This window comes from Danio rerio, chromosome 13, assembly GCF_052040795.2.
Source record: "Danio rerio strain M-AB ecotype USA chromosome 13, GRCz13ab, whole genome shotgun sequence".
Classification (NCBI taxonomy): domain Eukaryota; kingdom Metazoa; phylum Chordata; class Actinopteri; order Cypriniformes; family Danionidae; genus Danio; species Danio rerio.
This window is the reverse complement of record NC_141033.1, coordinates 35,981,836-35,997,500: the sequence shown is the minus strand read 5'-3', so window position 1 is coordinate 35,997,500 and position 15,665 is coordinate 35,981,836. Positions and strand designations below refer to the sequence as shown.

Here is a 15,665-nt window from a genome sequence, read left to right as displayed (position 1 = left end):
AAACCCACCACACCTTCTGACTTCTCAGGCTTAATAAGCCTCTTTCAAAAACAACCATTACCATCTGGCTGAAACCAACCTCACACGCTTAACTTGCAACCACATTACACAAGCCCACAGCTTGAAAAGAATCCCCTGTTTTCTAAGGAACACACATTGCATATACAGAAGAACCATCTTGCACAATCGAGTAGTTTAAGGGAACCGAACATTATATGGACATCTCAAACACTCACAATACTGTTCAAAATGAGAACTGTCAGTAAAACAGCACCATCTAATAATGAGAGATGCTATTGACAGATACTTGCTTTTAATCATAAATTATATATACAAGAGGCTCTGACTGGTCAGCTAACATAAATGTGCTTTGATTCGCAGATCAGCTCCACGTCACCAGGAAGTGTCATGCCGCTACAAGCACAAGCTTTTGTGCTGTGTACATACCATCAGTCAGAGAAGCTGTATGAGTTTGAGCCTGAATCAGGCAGAAAATGACACAGAGGACACAGCTGAACTTCACACCTGCTCTCTAAAATAAGATCTGACAAGTGTCTTTCACATATATTCAGAATAAGCAATAGAGCTGTGAACCTACACTAGTCTCACGGTTCGGTTCGGTTACGATTATCATGCCATCGATTTGGTTCAATTCGATATTTTGGTGCACCACGGTGCATTGACGGTGCTTTTCATACACAGTTTTATATTTTCTTCACAGCAGCATTTCTTGTATTAAAATGTATGAATATATTTATATTTATATACTATTTGTAATACAATTTTGTCATTTAATACAAACAGTCAGATATATAAACTGTAATTTTAAACAAAACGAGCATTTAGCAAATAATATAAACAAATATAAATATCCAGCTCAATTTCTGATCCTTGTCTAGTTCTCTTACACCCCTTTGATTGGTCACACCCTCAAAAAAACGGTTGCGATCGGCTCTTGTGCGCTGCGCTCTTCACAGATGAGTGACACTGATGTGCGGCAGGCGGCAGCGGCGATCACAGCTAATGTATGATAGACACGGTGGAGAAAACTCTGCAGACACGCGCTCGTTTCTGTATGCAAAAGTAACGCTGTAAAACAGCCGAGAAGAGAAGAAAAGCCACTCCAGCAGGTCAAATGGGCCACTGTGTGTGTGTGAGAAAGAGAGAGAGAGAGACAGAGCGAGAGAGAGAGAAAGAGAGAGAAATGGAGTAGGCTACTTTCACTCTCTCGATCTCAGTGAAATAAGGGCTATTGTTGTATATGTCAGTGAAAGACTGATCCAGCAAACACACACAGTGAAATTGTGCACAGTTTATGAGTTTTAAGAATTGAATGCGCTGTAAATACTCACGATCGCCTCCCTCGCGACAGAGCGCATATAAGGTAAATGACGTCAGTAATAACCGGTTATGATTATTACTAAACCGATACCAATTGTCCAATTGCCCAACAGCATTTCCCGTTGTTTACATCCTCGCTACAACACACCGTTAATGCTAGACACTGTGCATGCAGTTGATCAATTTTAATAAATAAAAATACTTACAAGTCGTGGCTCACAATTCACAGCTTTGTCTATTGTGGTTGGAGGAGTTTTAAGCTGATTCCAGCACTGAACTGGGAGAGATTCTGGAAGCTGTCCTTTGTCAAATGCTAGCTATACATTTTTTATAATTCTCTGGAACATAATTAAAATTAAATTGTAAGCACTTCTCTCTTTGTGTCGTGTTCTTTGGCAGGTCAAATACAGAAACAGAAGAAGCTCTGTGAAAATAGCAACTTTTGGACAGCATTTTAACTTTCTTTGCTATAACATTACAGCGACTCTGGCCACGCCCCTTTGCTGAGCGGGGTATATGTGCACCGTAAATGCGTGTAACCTGAAGCATTTGTGATCTCACTAGCCCGGATGTATCTTTTTGTAGTCCCTAAACTTTGTTTACTAAAGGCTTTGCTAAACTATCTCTGTAAAAGCTAATGTCTCTCTTTGCATTGAACTTTCAGTGTATTACATTCAGAGATGGTGTTTATGTTTACATAGCTACATTACACATCAACTAAAGTTTAACATATAATATCATAGTGGACCACTCCTTTAAGTTAAACGCTAATATTTGATCCTTTCAAAATTCTGTAACAAGTTTAGCTCACAGTTCTTGTTATTAACAAATGGCTTATTTTACGAAAGTCCTTCATGAGGTCATGCGTTATTATATTTTTCTTAATTTCTTGTGATCTTGACATATCAATAGTTGTTACATGATCACAACTTATTTCTCTCGTTATTTTTATATAACAAAAGTTGATTTCTGAAGTTTTTGACTTTTTTTTTCTCTGATATTTCTAAGAAGATGTCATAGACACGCATACAGCAGCATTATTTTCAGGAATTCACTTTTTTTTTTAAAGTAATTGTAAATAACTTGTAGAAAGGACGCATTAAGTAAAGAGCAGGATCTTCATCATTCTTCAAAATCTAATTTATACATGTATGCAACAATTTATGAATGCATGGCCTCTTAAGACTTCCGTACTTATTACCTGCCTATTATTATTATATTAACTGTTTATTAATAGCTATAAAGTATGAAAGTATTACAATATATAAAGTATTATAAAGTAACCCTAATTCTGCCCAAAACCAAAACCCAACTTCTAGTTTACCAATTATTATTAAACAGCTATTTAGTTGTTTATCAAGCTAATAGTGGTAGTTGATGGTTTGATAATACCATAAATTGGGACCTAAACTAATTTTGATACTTAAAAATGAAATGATAATGATACTTAAAAATAATGAAATTAATATAAATTATAATTTTGAACTTTTAATATGCTTCATAAAAACTGTTTTTAAAATATAACTAGTTTCCACAAAAAATAACAAGTAGCATTGTCTTCAACATTCAACAATTAATAAAAAAAGACTTTTTGAGTCGCAAATGAGCATATCAGAGTGCTTATAAAGAAGCATGAGACACTGAACTTCAGTTTGGACATTATAAGTATAAATGACTTTTTAAAATATATTAAAATAGAAACATGTTATTTTAAATTGTATTAATACATCACAATGTTCCTTGCTTTATATTTTTTAGATTAATTAAACGTCTTGGTGAGCATAAGATACTTTTTCCATAATCTTCTGAAAGGTCATTTCTGTGAATTAAGTCTCTATTTTTTACATGAAGAGTAAATGTAGGCTTTATGAAGAGCATATAAATTCATTGCTGGCATATAGTTTATGAATGCTCACCATTCTGCAGAGTGGCAGCTCTGGACTCTCTCCCGACACTAGTTTGGAAATTTCCTCCCAGTGAAGGCACATTTCCAGATGCTACAAAAAAAATACATATATGTATAATGACAGTTTGATTTACCATACAACTTCTCATTGCAGCACATTGTAGTTAAAATGCAAGGCGCTATCGCCATCTGCTGTTCGTAGACAGTACTGCAGATCAAAACAAAATACATGCTCTCATATACAAATAAACTTTGAAGAGGAACAGCATTGCAATTTACAAAAAAAAAAAAATGATTTATCATACTACTATGCTATACACAAATTTTTAACACTTTTTAGAAGAATTTTTTTATATGAATTAAACTAAGAAAACTAATTTACTAATACTAATGTTGACCAAATAAATTCATTTAAATCCCTGTACTATCCAGCTTATTTTTCAAGGCAATTGTAACTTTATTACATTGAGGCTTGTGGTTTCATTAACTTCAATTTAGTTTTATTATGCTGACGGATGTTGCAAACTGGTATTTTTATAACATTACCTTAACATAATATTTTATTTCTAATGCAGTTTGATAAAATTTTTATTCTGATAATGTAGTTTAAGCAGTTTGACTTGTTACTACTAGTCATTTAACCAATAGTAACAAATGAATCTGAAGTCTAACATATTAGCAGTACATATTAGCTTATTTCAACATTGCCAAATAAGATGGATAAAAACAGAAGCAGATTGTCAAAGCATAGAAAAGATCTCACATGGTGACAACTGACAAAGAAATTAGATATAGATATTATAGATTTAGGTGACCCTATACTACCGATTTGACATTTATTCCCACAACTTAAATGTACTGTAAAAACTTATTATATATTTTTTATTTATATATTGTGTTAGAGCTGCACAATTATATTATTTCAGTAGCAATTTCGCAATGTGTGCTTCCGCAACAGTCACATCGCAAGATATGCAATGTGGAGTCTGAATATTAGTTGATTGGGAGCCACAGAACACGTGATTTATAGAATCACTGTTGAGTTTTACTATAACAGAGTGAAGGTTTAGCATTTGCATGTGCTTTTAAAGCCTGCATCTGACTCAGTATTTTAAGAGAGTTTAAAACATTAGTTTAACAACATGATGTTTGGAGGTGTTTGCATTGCATTTGTGGAAATATAAATTTATCTCATCTAATTTCAAATTAACAATAATCTACGCATAACTGAAAAGTTATATTCTTTAGTTTTTTAATTATCTCATTTCATTGACATGCCAGCTAGCAGGGACATTTAACCTTTATCTTTCTGACTACAGGCTAAGCCAGTGATGCAAATGCTTTAAATGACTCTGTCTTTGTCTTCGGGTGTTGCTTTTATGCTACAGAAACCCTATGTTGATTAACTTGTGTGGTCAGTAGCTGGGCCGTTTTTTAAAACCTATGCCAGGTTGACTCCAACTCTTAATTTGCATGCTTTGTTTAGCCATATCCCCTCCTCCTAAGAACACAATATAGACATGAAATCTTTGTCTTAAGTCAGACTTGTGTGAGACTTGAGACAGACTCGTGAAAGAACTTGCAGACTGCGGACCTCTAGTAGGCTCTTGCAGACACATGGACATCTTAAAGACACTGTATGACTGCAGATTAACCAACACGTCTCAATGAAGGAATTCTGCTTGTTTCGAGTCTCCTGGACTGGGTTCTCTCTTCTTTTCACTCATTTATTTTTTTTTACAACACATTCATACAGAATTTATGCAAAAAACAATTCTTCAATTCATTTTTGGCTGATTTCTAGTCCAAATATCCACATTTCAAAGCGAAAACAAGATTATTTTACTAACTCCATTAGCAGAAAATGTAGCTTGTTCTAAGGAAAAACCCTTGTTTTTGACTTACTTCTTCTGAAGGTAAAAACAAAACAATATTTTTACTTGATTAAGAATTCTTTTGATATTTGGACTACAAACGAGAGAGTAAGCACATATTTTGCATTGTGATTAACCAGTTTCTATACCTAAATACTGTTTATATTTGTCCCCAGAAAACTGTTAAATAGACCTAATCAAACCATTTTGTGAAACTGTATCCCAGAAAAATAATCAGATTTTTCCAATATCGTGCAGGCCCTATATTGCACTCACTTTTAAGAGTACAATGATAATGAATGAATTGCTCACCATCGCCAGCGACGAACTGGCCAACAGCTGACGATCCGCCGCCGCCACTCTCCACAAAGGTGACCTCAGAGACGATGATGTTGTCCTCCAGCACAGAGCCACAGCCCATGCACACCGCAACACCCCGAGCCTGGTCCACATCGATGTCTGTCCCACCGCAGGTCTTGCACCGCCCCATGCTCACGATCAGTCAGCTTACACACAACACAGGGAATGAGCTCTAGAAGTATGTAAAAACTCATCAGAGAACATATAGTGAACATTGCCAGAGCTACATAAGAGGTTAATAGCATTCTTCATAGTTGTCAGTGGCACATTTTAGAGTAAAGCTTTAATTTACTTACAGAATTCAAATGTTTAATCACTCCATTTCATGTTAATCTCTTTTATTTTTAAGTCAAAAAGTCCATTTAAGTAAATTTTTTATAAAGAATAAAGGGGTTGCTCTTGATAAAGTGATCGTTTTCTAGGTACAGGTCTTGTGACAAGGCTAGGATGGTGTAGAGCCCTATGAAACTGCAGTTTGGTTGTTCACATTACCAAGCGCCATAGTAGTCAACTTTATGGAACAAATCCTGCATGTTTTCCTCAAAAACCTTTATTTCTTTTTGACTGAACCAATACAGAATTCAACAACTTGTATGACAACAGACCTAACTAAAGAAGGGGGAATATATACAATTAAAGACAAATTATTAATCGCACCTGTGAAACTATTATATCATATATTATATAACATACAGTAATTATTATAAATAAAATCTCCAGGTTTGTACAGCCCACTTGGAGCTCGAAGGCCCACCCACTTGGAGGAGGCTCCGACCTCCGTTTATACTCTTCTCAAATTATTTGACAAGTTTGTTTGTATATTTGTTTGTGTTTAATGCTATGTGGAAGAAACTTCTCCAAGTGTTAAAAACTTGTGTGTCAAGCAGGAGTGACCGATACTACAGCGGGTAAAAAGGTTTTAGAGAGGTTCCTTTTACCAACATAAGGACTAATTTCATGGAGTTTGTTGCTTTTAGTTTCAAAGGGACATTGGACAAATTTGGGCGTTTGCACTTCACAAGGGATGTTTCACAGTTTTTCCTATTATATTTTCCTTATGGAAAAAGTCATCTTTGTTTCATACAAAAACAATTATCAGTCTGAGGCACTCGAAAACTAAGTAAATAAGTTAAAAAACCTTTACTGACATGGATATAACTTCTAATTACAAACTTGGGAAAAGAAGAAAAACGTACTATGCATCATCGTTCTTGTTCACTTTTTTCCACTTATGATTGATGTTTTTTTTTTGTACACCTTTAAAAAACCCTTGTTCAAATACCACAGGCAGATTAATTACCCCAAAGCACTTTTGTTTGTTTCTGGATCTTATTTTTTTTTTAGTTTGTCAGGAATAAAAATAAATAAATAAATAAATAAATAAATAAATAACGACTAATGTCAATATTATTGCCCCTTTAAAAATGTGTGTTTCGATTTTGTTCAGCTACAGAACAAATCACTGCTGTCCAAACTAACCTAACTTAACCCAAATTAACCTTACTTGCCTAGTTACCCTAGCTATGTCTTTAAAATTGTATTTTAAATGAGCTTTTAGAAAATATGTATTGCTGTCGGCGCCAGTGGTGTAGTGGTTAGTGCGTCGACACATGCACTCCGATGCTCGTGGCGACCCGGGTTCAATTCTGCCTCGCGGTCATATGCCGATCCTTCCCCTCTCTCTGCTCCCCATGCTTTCCTGTCTATTCTCTACTGTCCTTTCAAAAATAAAGGTGAAAACCCCTAAAAAATTATTATTAAAAAATAAAAAAGAAATTATGTATTGCTTAAAGGGGTCAGGCCCATAGCCAGGGGGATTCGGGTGATTTGGGTGGTTCGGAAGACCCACCCCTCACTGACATGAGCTTATTTGTCAAATTTTGACTGCTATGCCATTATAAATAGTATAAATAGCCCGTCAAAAAAGACTTTAAGACCAAGCAGAATCCTCTGTTGGCTTCTGCTTCAATTTGACTTCTGCTAATCAGTTTGGCCAATGCTAACAATTTTTTTCATGAGTTCAACATCCAACTGTGCAAAAAAACACACAATCTGACATAAGAGAAGTAATATTTCGCTACTGTATTGTTTTTTAATGGAGAAAACATTTTACAAGAAACTTTTATTGTAAATGATGGGCCTTATTGTTGAAACATAAAATGAGCAATAAAAAGCTGTGAAGTACTAAAAGTGATCCATATTAAAATTGAATTGAATACTATTTTGGAAAATATAGTCAAAAAGTGTGGTTATGATAACCATGCGACAAGCTAATTCAGAATAGTGTTTAAAATGTCAATGAAATGCATTATTAAAATTTCATAATTCAATAGAAAACGAGGCAAATAATTGCAAAAAGGTCCACTTTTTGAGAGAAAAAAGAACCACCCTTTTCACCAGGCTGGCTAGTGGTTGGTGTCAAATATTTTTGTCATCAACTTTACATTTAGAACCATTAAAACAAATTTTAATCATTTTAGTTACTAATTCAGTAACAATAATAAGAAAACTATTTTCGGAAACAACATTTATCATATATCACACTTAAAATGTTCACAGTTAAACTTAACTTGCATTCACTTTAAAATGTACAGCTGTGATTGATTTGAGAAAGGACTCATCATCAGTGGCGCAAAAAGGGGGTATGCAGTGTATGCGGTGCATAGGGGCGCCACACATGGGGGGCGCCATTGTGCCAAAACTATTTTTGAAATTATGCATGTTATTATACATATTAAACAAAATAAATACATATTTTTGGTTGAAAAAAAATGTTTATCCTGCATTTTATATGAATATACAATTGTATTTTATTGAATACAAAATTATACCACTCCTCCCTCTTCGTTGACCTTTTGATTGATCCGTTGCTCGGTTACAGTCACATGTTCAAAATGGAGAGAAGAGTAAAGAGACATGGAGCGCGAAATAGAAAACAAAAAGAACAAACAATGCTTAAAAATGAAAACTGCCATGACAAATTGGATGATAAGGGATTGGTAAGCTTAACCCACACTATTATTACCATACTTTTAATCAACTTCTAATGTTTTTGGGAGTGACGGGCTGCCATATAATAAATTATTCATTATCCCCACTCAGTCTCTGCATGGGCTTTTACTTAACATAAATGCAATGACAATTAGTTTTGTTTATGCTAATTTAACATAATATTAGTTGTATTTAAAACAAAACATGCTTACATATTATTAAGTGTGTTTGTCTGTTCACAAACTTGAATCTGCTTACATATTATTAAGTGTGTTTGTCTGTTCACAAACTTGAATCTCAAAGTATCCGCTTTCATGCATCTTCAAATCGCGTGTATAGAAGCCGTCTTTATCACTATGTAGCGCGTCCGTCACTCAGCACCGTTATACTGATTCAGAGGCTGCATAAGAGCGGCAATAGACGCATAAAGCTTTACTGGAAAAGACGTGAATGCGGCCGTTTTTACATCAATTTCATCGTGCTGTCATTCCAAAATAATGCGAAAGCTTACTTCTCTTAAACAGTTCTTGCAATTATATCACATGAGATCGGCTCTGTGTAGCTACAACTTTCACTTTTCACATAAACATTACAAATGTAGGAGAAATGCGGAAAAATACACACACAGAAGAGCAGATAGAATGGTAAAATGTGGTAGAATTAATTTTGCAAAAGCAAGAGGGTTTATTGGTATGAATTGCATTCGTTGGCACACACGTTTTAATTCAAATTCATTTAAAACAATAACATGCAGTCACACATCCAAGTGTAAAGTTTATGTAAAAGTTTTATCAAAATAAACTGTTATTAATCAAAAGTTATAAGAGTAATAACTTAGAGTAATATAATTATTAGAGTAATAACAAAATGTGTGTTTAAAAGTACATACCTAAATATTATGGCCAGACAGAATCTGCTAAATATTTTTGCTATTTCTGCTGGGACTTTTGTAAAAAATCTGCGGAATGATCTTAGGATTATCATAACTAAAAACAGATAAAAACTATATATATATATATATATATATATATATATATATATATATATATATATATATATATATATATATATATATATATATATAATATGGAATAAAATATTATATCTTCAATTTTATTTAACATTTACAATGCAAATCAAATTAGATCCACTTATTTGGTAAACAAAGCAAGTCTCTCATATATCTATTAATGTTTCTACTAAAAGGCAGAAAATACTACTTTACCAACTGTAAATAAATCATATGAACATTTTAATATTACTATTATTATATTACAATAATATTAGTGAAATGAATTTAAAAACTGAGTAAATATAAATGTACACACATTTACACAATTAAATACATAGACTCAATGATGGGCTAAAAATCTGTAGAAAACTGCTGATTTCTGCGCACGCAGATTCCGTGTGGGCCTACTGAATATGTTTCAGACAAAATAGAAAATAATATTTTGATTAAAAAATTCCCCTATATAAATTTTATATATTTGATTATAATGATTCTTAACCCTGGTTTAAACTGACACATGAACAAATATTCAGAATTTTCACATTTTTTGGAACTGAGATGTTTATTAATCCTATAAAGATCCATTTTTATACCATATACATGTTTTTATAAATTTATTAAATATCATATTGATACATTAGGCATTTTGGAGTGGTTAAGGGGGGCGCAAAACTTGAAATCGCATACCCCTCAGTAAATGTGCAGTTGCGCCCCTGCTCATCATATATAATATTCCTCAACATTCAAAATTTAGAAAAATCTTGGGTTTTTAAAATGCAGTGTTGTGTGAATCTCTAAATAGCATTTGGCATCACTGAATAAAACCTCAAGAAAATCACTGAACTCATAAATGTTCTGCAACAGCGCCACTCTGAGGCTTCAAAACAAACTGCGTCTCCGACAAGCCCACGTTGCATTTTGACACATTTTGAGTTTAAACTCCAGGACAGATGGGAAACGAATCAGATCATGAACTCCTGAGAGTCAACATATGTTGATAACTTCTAATTACTGTCAACGCCCTGTTACATCCAGGTTACAACGTGGCAATCTGCTTACTTTACAAGCAAATCTGGAATTCCCCAAAATCTACTGGTTACCCTTATCGATATCGGTTAATGTATTATTAAGATTAAAAAGCAGAAGTAAGTATCTCGAGCAGTTAAGATATACGACCTCAGGCTTTACCTGTCTGCTCCAGAGAGCCCGTAAAAGGCCTTCCAGCTTCGTTTGTCGAGATAACAACCGTGAACCTCCCCAATTTCCGTTATTTAACAGACGGTAACACTGATTAATTTACCAAAAAAACGGACGTGTTTCTCTGCATGACAAGCCGCTACACTGGGCATTCCGCTCCACTATCAAAAACAGCCACATGTTTCCAGTCAGCGTGCGACCGGCTCATACCATTGTGAACGTGAAAGGGGGGACAAAGGCACACGTTTATTATAACATATTGTGCGAAACTATGACACGGTATCGGAAACGCTATTGTTCTTTCGAACTTGACTTTTACAGAACAATTGTTACGACATATTGTAAATAAAGGACATATAGGATTCGGTAGCTTGTTAAATCTTGGCTGTTTTCCCTGTCTGATGACATGGTTTAAACGCTGTCTCATCACGCTGACGTAATTTGTAAACGTAGAGTGCAACTTTGTTGTCAGTACATTCATTAGAGCATAACATATATAATAATATACAATAATTTTTATTTAACTCTCTCAGAACTTATGGTTTTTGGAATAACTTTGTTAATATGGTGAAAATGCTTTATAATGACATTAACTCATTATAAAGTTTTGGTTCATCTGGAAACCACTTAAACGTTTTAGTTGTTATAGAGGTGTGTACCAAGGCTGCCCCATTTCCCTTTTTTTTCTTTTAGCCGTTAAATTATCACTTAACATCTTACAACATTAAAAATTTTTGACAAATTCTTTTGTTTGACAAATAATTAAAATTTCTCAGCTTGCTGTTGATACCACTTTATTTCTTAAAGATCAAACTGAAATTCCTTTAAGCCGTAGTATTATTTAATCTTTTTCTTAAGCCCCAGGTTTATATTTAAATCTTACAAAGTGTGATTTTTTTTTTTTTTTTTTTTTGTCTCTGATACACTGCAATCTTTGATACACAACATACCTGTGAAAGATTGTGTGAAGTACCTGGGGATTTTCCCTACTGAAGATAAATAATCTCGTCAAAATCTGAATTTTTCACCTAAAATTTCAAAAACTAGAATTATCTTTAATTCATGGCTTCAACATGACTTATCCATTTATGGCAGGTAACCTATATCCAAAGCTGAAGGGCTGTCTCGTTGTGTTTATCCTGTGTCTCTTTTTGTCCGTGACAAAGTTGCTGATGATGTAAATAAAGTGTTATTGAATTTTATATGGAAGAATAAATCCCATAGAATTAGGAAATCAGTCTTATCTAACAGGCGCTCAGACGGTGGATTGGAGGTTTAAATTAGCTCATTTAGAATTAATCTGTTAGAAAGATGTCTCTGTTTTATTAACTCGATTTAATATATTTTCCCAATGTTATATTTGATAAATTAGGTGGCTTAGACTTTCTTTTAAAATGTAATTTCATCCTTCTGAATTGCCAATTTCCCTTTCTAACTTTCACAAGTTTTACTTGCCTGGAAATTGTGTTACGTACATAATTTTTCCCCACACAAAGAAATTCTTTGGAATAACTACTGTCTTAATTTGTGGGAAATCTCTTTTTTATTGATAGGGGGTTTAAAAGAGTAATTGTTTTTGTTTTAGACCTATTTAAAAATTATGGCAATATTCTGGAATATGAAGAATTTATGACATTCTATAATTTTCATCTGCCAGTCAAATCCTTCAATTGTGTTATAAAGAGTTTGTCACCAAATTATGTGCACTTATTTAAAATGTTACTTTAATGAGAGAAAAACAACCTAAACCTTTATGGTGGAGTGTCCTTTTTTGATAAAAACAAAAATTTGATAGAAGACATGTAAGACGATTGTTATATTACTCTGTATATACCTCCCCAAGATGTACATTTTCCAGGACCAATTTTTCTGACGGCATTCAATGGACCTGAAAAGTTTAGCATATTCAACTAAATAAGAGAAATACATTTTAAGATTATACATAATGTTTATCCTACGCTCTCAGAAATAAAGGTACGCATGCTGTCACTGGGGTGATACCTTTTTAAAAGGTACACATTTGTACTTGAAGGGTCCATATTGGTACCTCAAAAGTATATATTTACCTACAAATTTTAAAAGAAACACTTTTGTTTTTTTAGGTACTAATATGTACCCTTGCAGTATTAAAATGGACCTTTTAGGTACCAATTTGCACCATTTGGAAAGGTACCACCCCAGTGACAGCTCGTGTACCTTTATTTCTAAAAGTGTACAAATTCCCAAAGCGCTAATTATTTTGATATATCTAATTCGTGTACTTTCAATATACATGAGGTGACTTTATTTCGCTTATTCTTGCATTCACATTAAAATTCTTTGGAACATTATTTTTTATGTATTGTTCTTCTTTAAATATGATTTTAAATGGTCAATAAAATATATTTTTCTGTATTTCTCGTGTAATGATCAAGCTCTCAATCTTATTGTAAATCTTTTGTATTACACTGTAAATTTTTATACACAAAAAAGTATTTTTCTAGATTTAATAGTTTTCTTACTGAAACTTATTTCAATATTGAATCTATAAGCACATTAATAATAATAAAAAGAATGACAATAGTTTCTTAAAACTTATGATAATCTTTTGCTTAATAATTGAGGATTTGGAAAGTTTTTTTTCTCCTTTTCTTCTTTCCTAAATATTTGTTATTGTATTTTCATTTCAATGCAGTTGATGTTACTTTTCTTGGATTTAGTTTAAAAAAATAGTTGTCAGTAACAGTCCAAATTAAAAAAATATTGTGTGTGTGTGTGTGTAACTTTTTGTTCAATCTTGTCTAAGTGTGCGCTCACACAAGGCTTTATTAGTATTATTTTACTAAGGACCAAGGTATTTCACTGTGACTTAATTGCTTGGTCAACTAATTTGTCTGAGCCTAATTAAGTTGAGAGTTGTGACTATCTGCATTATTTGGATGAAAACTTAAACACTCATATTGTGAATAACCTCTAATAACTGTATAAATAACATCCAGCAGATGCGCTGAAGGTGGATGCAGAAGTCAGGGCAGAGTTGTTCTTTCCCCCATGTAATAAGATCCAAGAAGAAGAGAAGGAATGTTTATCAAACTGCCCCTAAAAAAGACGAAGAACCAGATTAAACCAACACAATCTCACAACAATTCGTAATTTTTTCATACAAGATCAACAAGCCAGACATCATAAAGGAAGGTAATGCATGATCAGTGCTTGATACCGACACAGTGCCTTTATTACATTCAAAAATATCAGGTTGTCAGATAGTTCACTCAAGTTCACCACTAAATATCAGATTTCAGCTTTTCAGATTTCAGAAGTTCACCTAAAAATGAAAATGTACTCACTAATCACTCACCCTCAAGTGATCAAAACCTTGAGGAGTTTTTTTTTTTTTATTCAATTGAACACTAAAGATGTTATTTTGAATAATGCTGGAAAAGTGTAACCATTGAAATCCAGTGGGAACACAAAAATACACGGAAGTTATTGGTTATAGGTTTCCAACTTTCTTACTTTGTGTTCAACAGGATAAAAAATAACCAAGAAAGTTTGGAGCAACAGAAGGGAGTGTAAATGATGACAGAATTTTTATTTTTGTATGAACTATCCCTTTAACCCAACAATGGGTCAAATATACAGACGAACCCAACAGTTGGGTCAAAAATGTAACATAAATGTGCTGTAATAAAAAACAGTGTTGGGCTTGTCCATGTTTTACCCAGCCAAGGGTTAGGAAAATCCTTCCTTTTTAATTCATTTAAAGTTTAAAGTTATTTGTTGTATTGCTTTTACAATGTATTGTGTTAATGTAGCTTAACATAGAAGTTATAGTCAATTGAAACTGTGTCAGTCCAGTTTTCAGAGTTGAAGTTCAATTTAGTTCAGTTTAGTGTGGTTTAAATTTCACTGCTGAAAATCCAAACACTGAAGAACAAATCCATAAAGTCACAAACCCAGCAAGCTGGAAAGTGTAAGTACAGGAGTGAGGCAAGGATGTTTATTAGCTCCATTTCTGTTCCTGCTGGTAATAACTGGATTTTGATGTCATCCACAACACTGAAGCAAAATGGCATCCAGTAGACATTATGAAATCATTTGGATGGTTTTGACTTGCTGATGACCTGGCCCTTCTCTTGCTCACACAGAAAAGGACCAACATTATAATAAAAGCTTCTGCAATCTTGAGGCTAAATTCAGTAGAGAAAAATTCAAGGTTTTAAAGATTAACACAGCCAGAAAAAGCTCAATATTGTGAGTAGGTGCTAGAGGAAGTGGGTTGTTTCCCCTACATGCAGAGTAATAGACAGATTTGTGGACAGACAACGCAATCACAGCTTTAGTTCAAATAAAGAACATCTGGCAGATTGCTATCAACACCAAGATCTGGGTTTTCAACACCATGGTGAAACTGGTATTACTGTATGAAGCCGGGACTTGGAGAGTTGCCACCACCACCATAAAGAAGAAGACGCAGGTTTTCATTCATTTCTTCCTGTGACTCTGGATAAAACACTTATCAGTGAAAGATGACACCCTTAATAAAACACTGGACATGCATGCGTGCATTGGACAGATCCTTTACAGGCCTGCAGACAGTATTACAGAATAGTCCCACATCTGGAACTCACAATAAGGGAAGAGGGACAGACAGAGAACCACCGATCACTGTGTTATGGAGGCAAAGAAGAAGAGGATAAAACTTTCATGGGGGCAGATGGAAAAATTGACACAGGACCAAGATGTCTGGTGAAAACTTGTTGATGGCCTACATTGTAAACCCTAATAAATTGAGATTACTCTAATTATTTGAGGAAATTGATTCCCTCAGTTCGTTTGGGTAATGGGAAATTGTCAACTCAATTAATTGAGTTGACCAAATGTGGTCTCTCCGTTAAATTAACTTAAATGTTTAATTACAGATAGCTTAAATGTTGAAGTACAACATTAAACATTTAAATGACTTAAATGGCCAATAGACTAAAGTTCAAAATTTTTCAGCTTA

General features: G+C 33.8%; 1 protein-coding gene across 2 annotated transcripts in view; it reads right to left on the bottom strand.

The window, feature by feature from the left end:
- Positions 1 to 10,844, bottom strand: part of brf1a (BRF1 general transcription factor IIIB subunit a) — an 81,832-nt gene extending 70,988 nt beyond the window's left edge. Inside the window, exons 1-3 of one of the 2 annotated variants that reach the window (XM_087277546.1) lie at positions 10,673 to 10,844; positions 5,434 to 5,627; positions 3,258 to 3,338 (exon numbers count right to left, since the gene is read on the bottom strand). In XM_087277546.1, coding sequence (XP_087133672.1) covers positions 3,258 to 3,338; positions 5,434 to 5,611 — 259 coding nt within the window. In that variant the 5' untranslated portion in view covers positions 5,612 to 5,627; positions 10,673 to 10,844. 2 annotated transcript variants of the gene reach the window in all.
- Between the last annotated feature and the right edge of the window lie 4,821 nt (positions 10,845 to 15,665).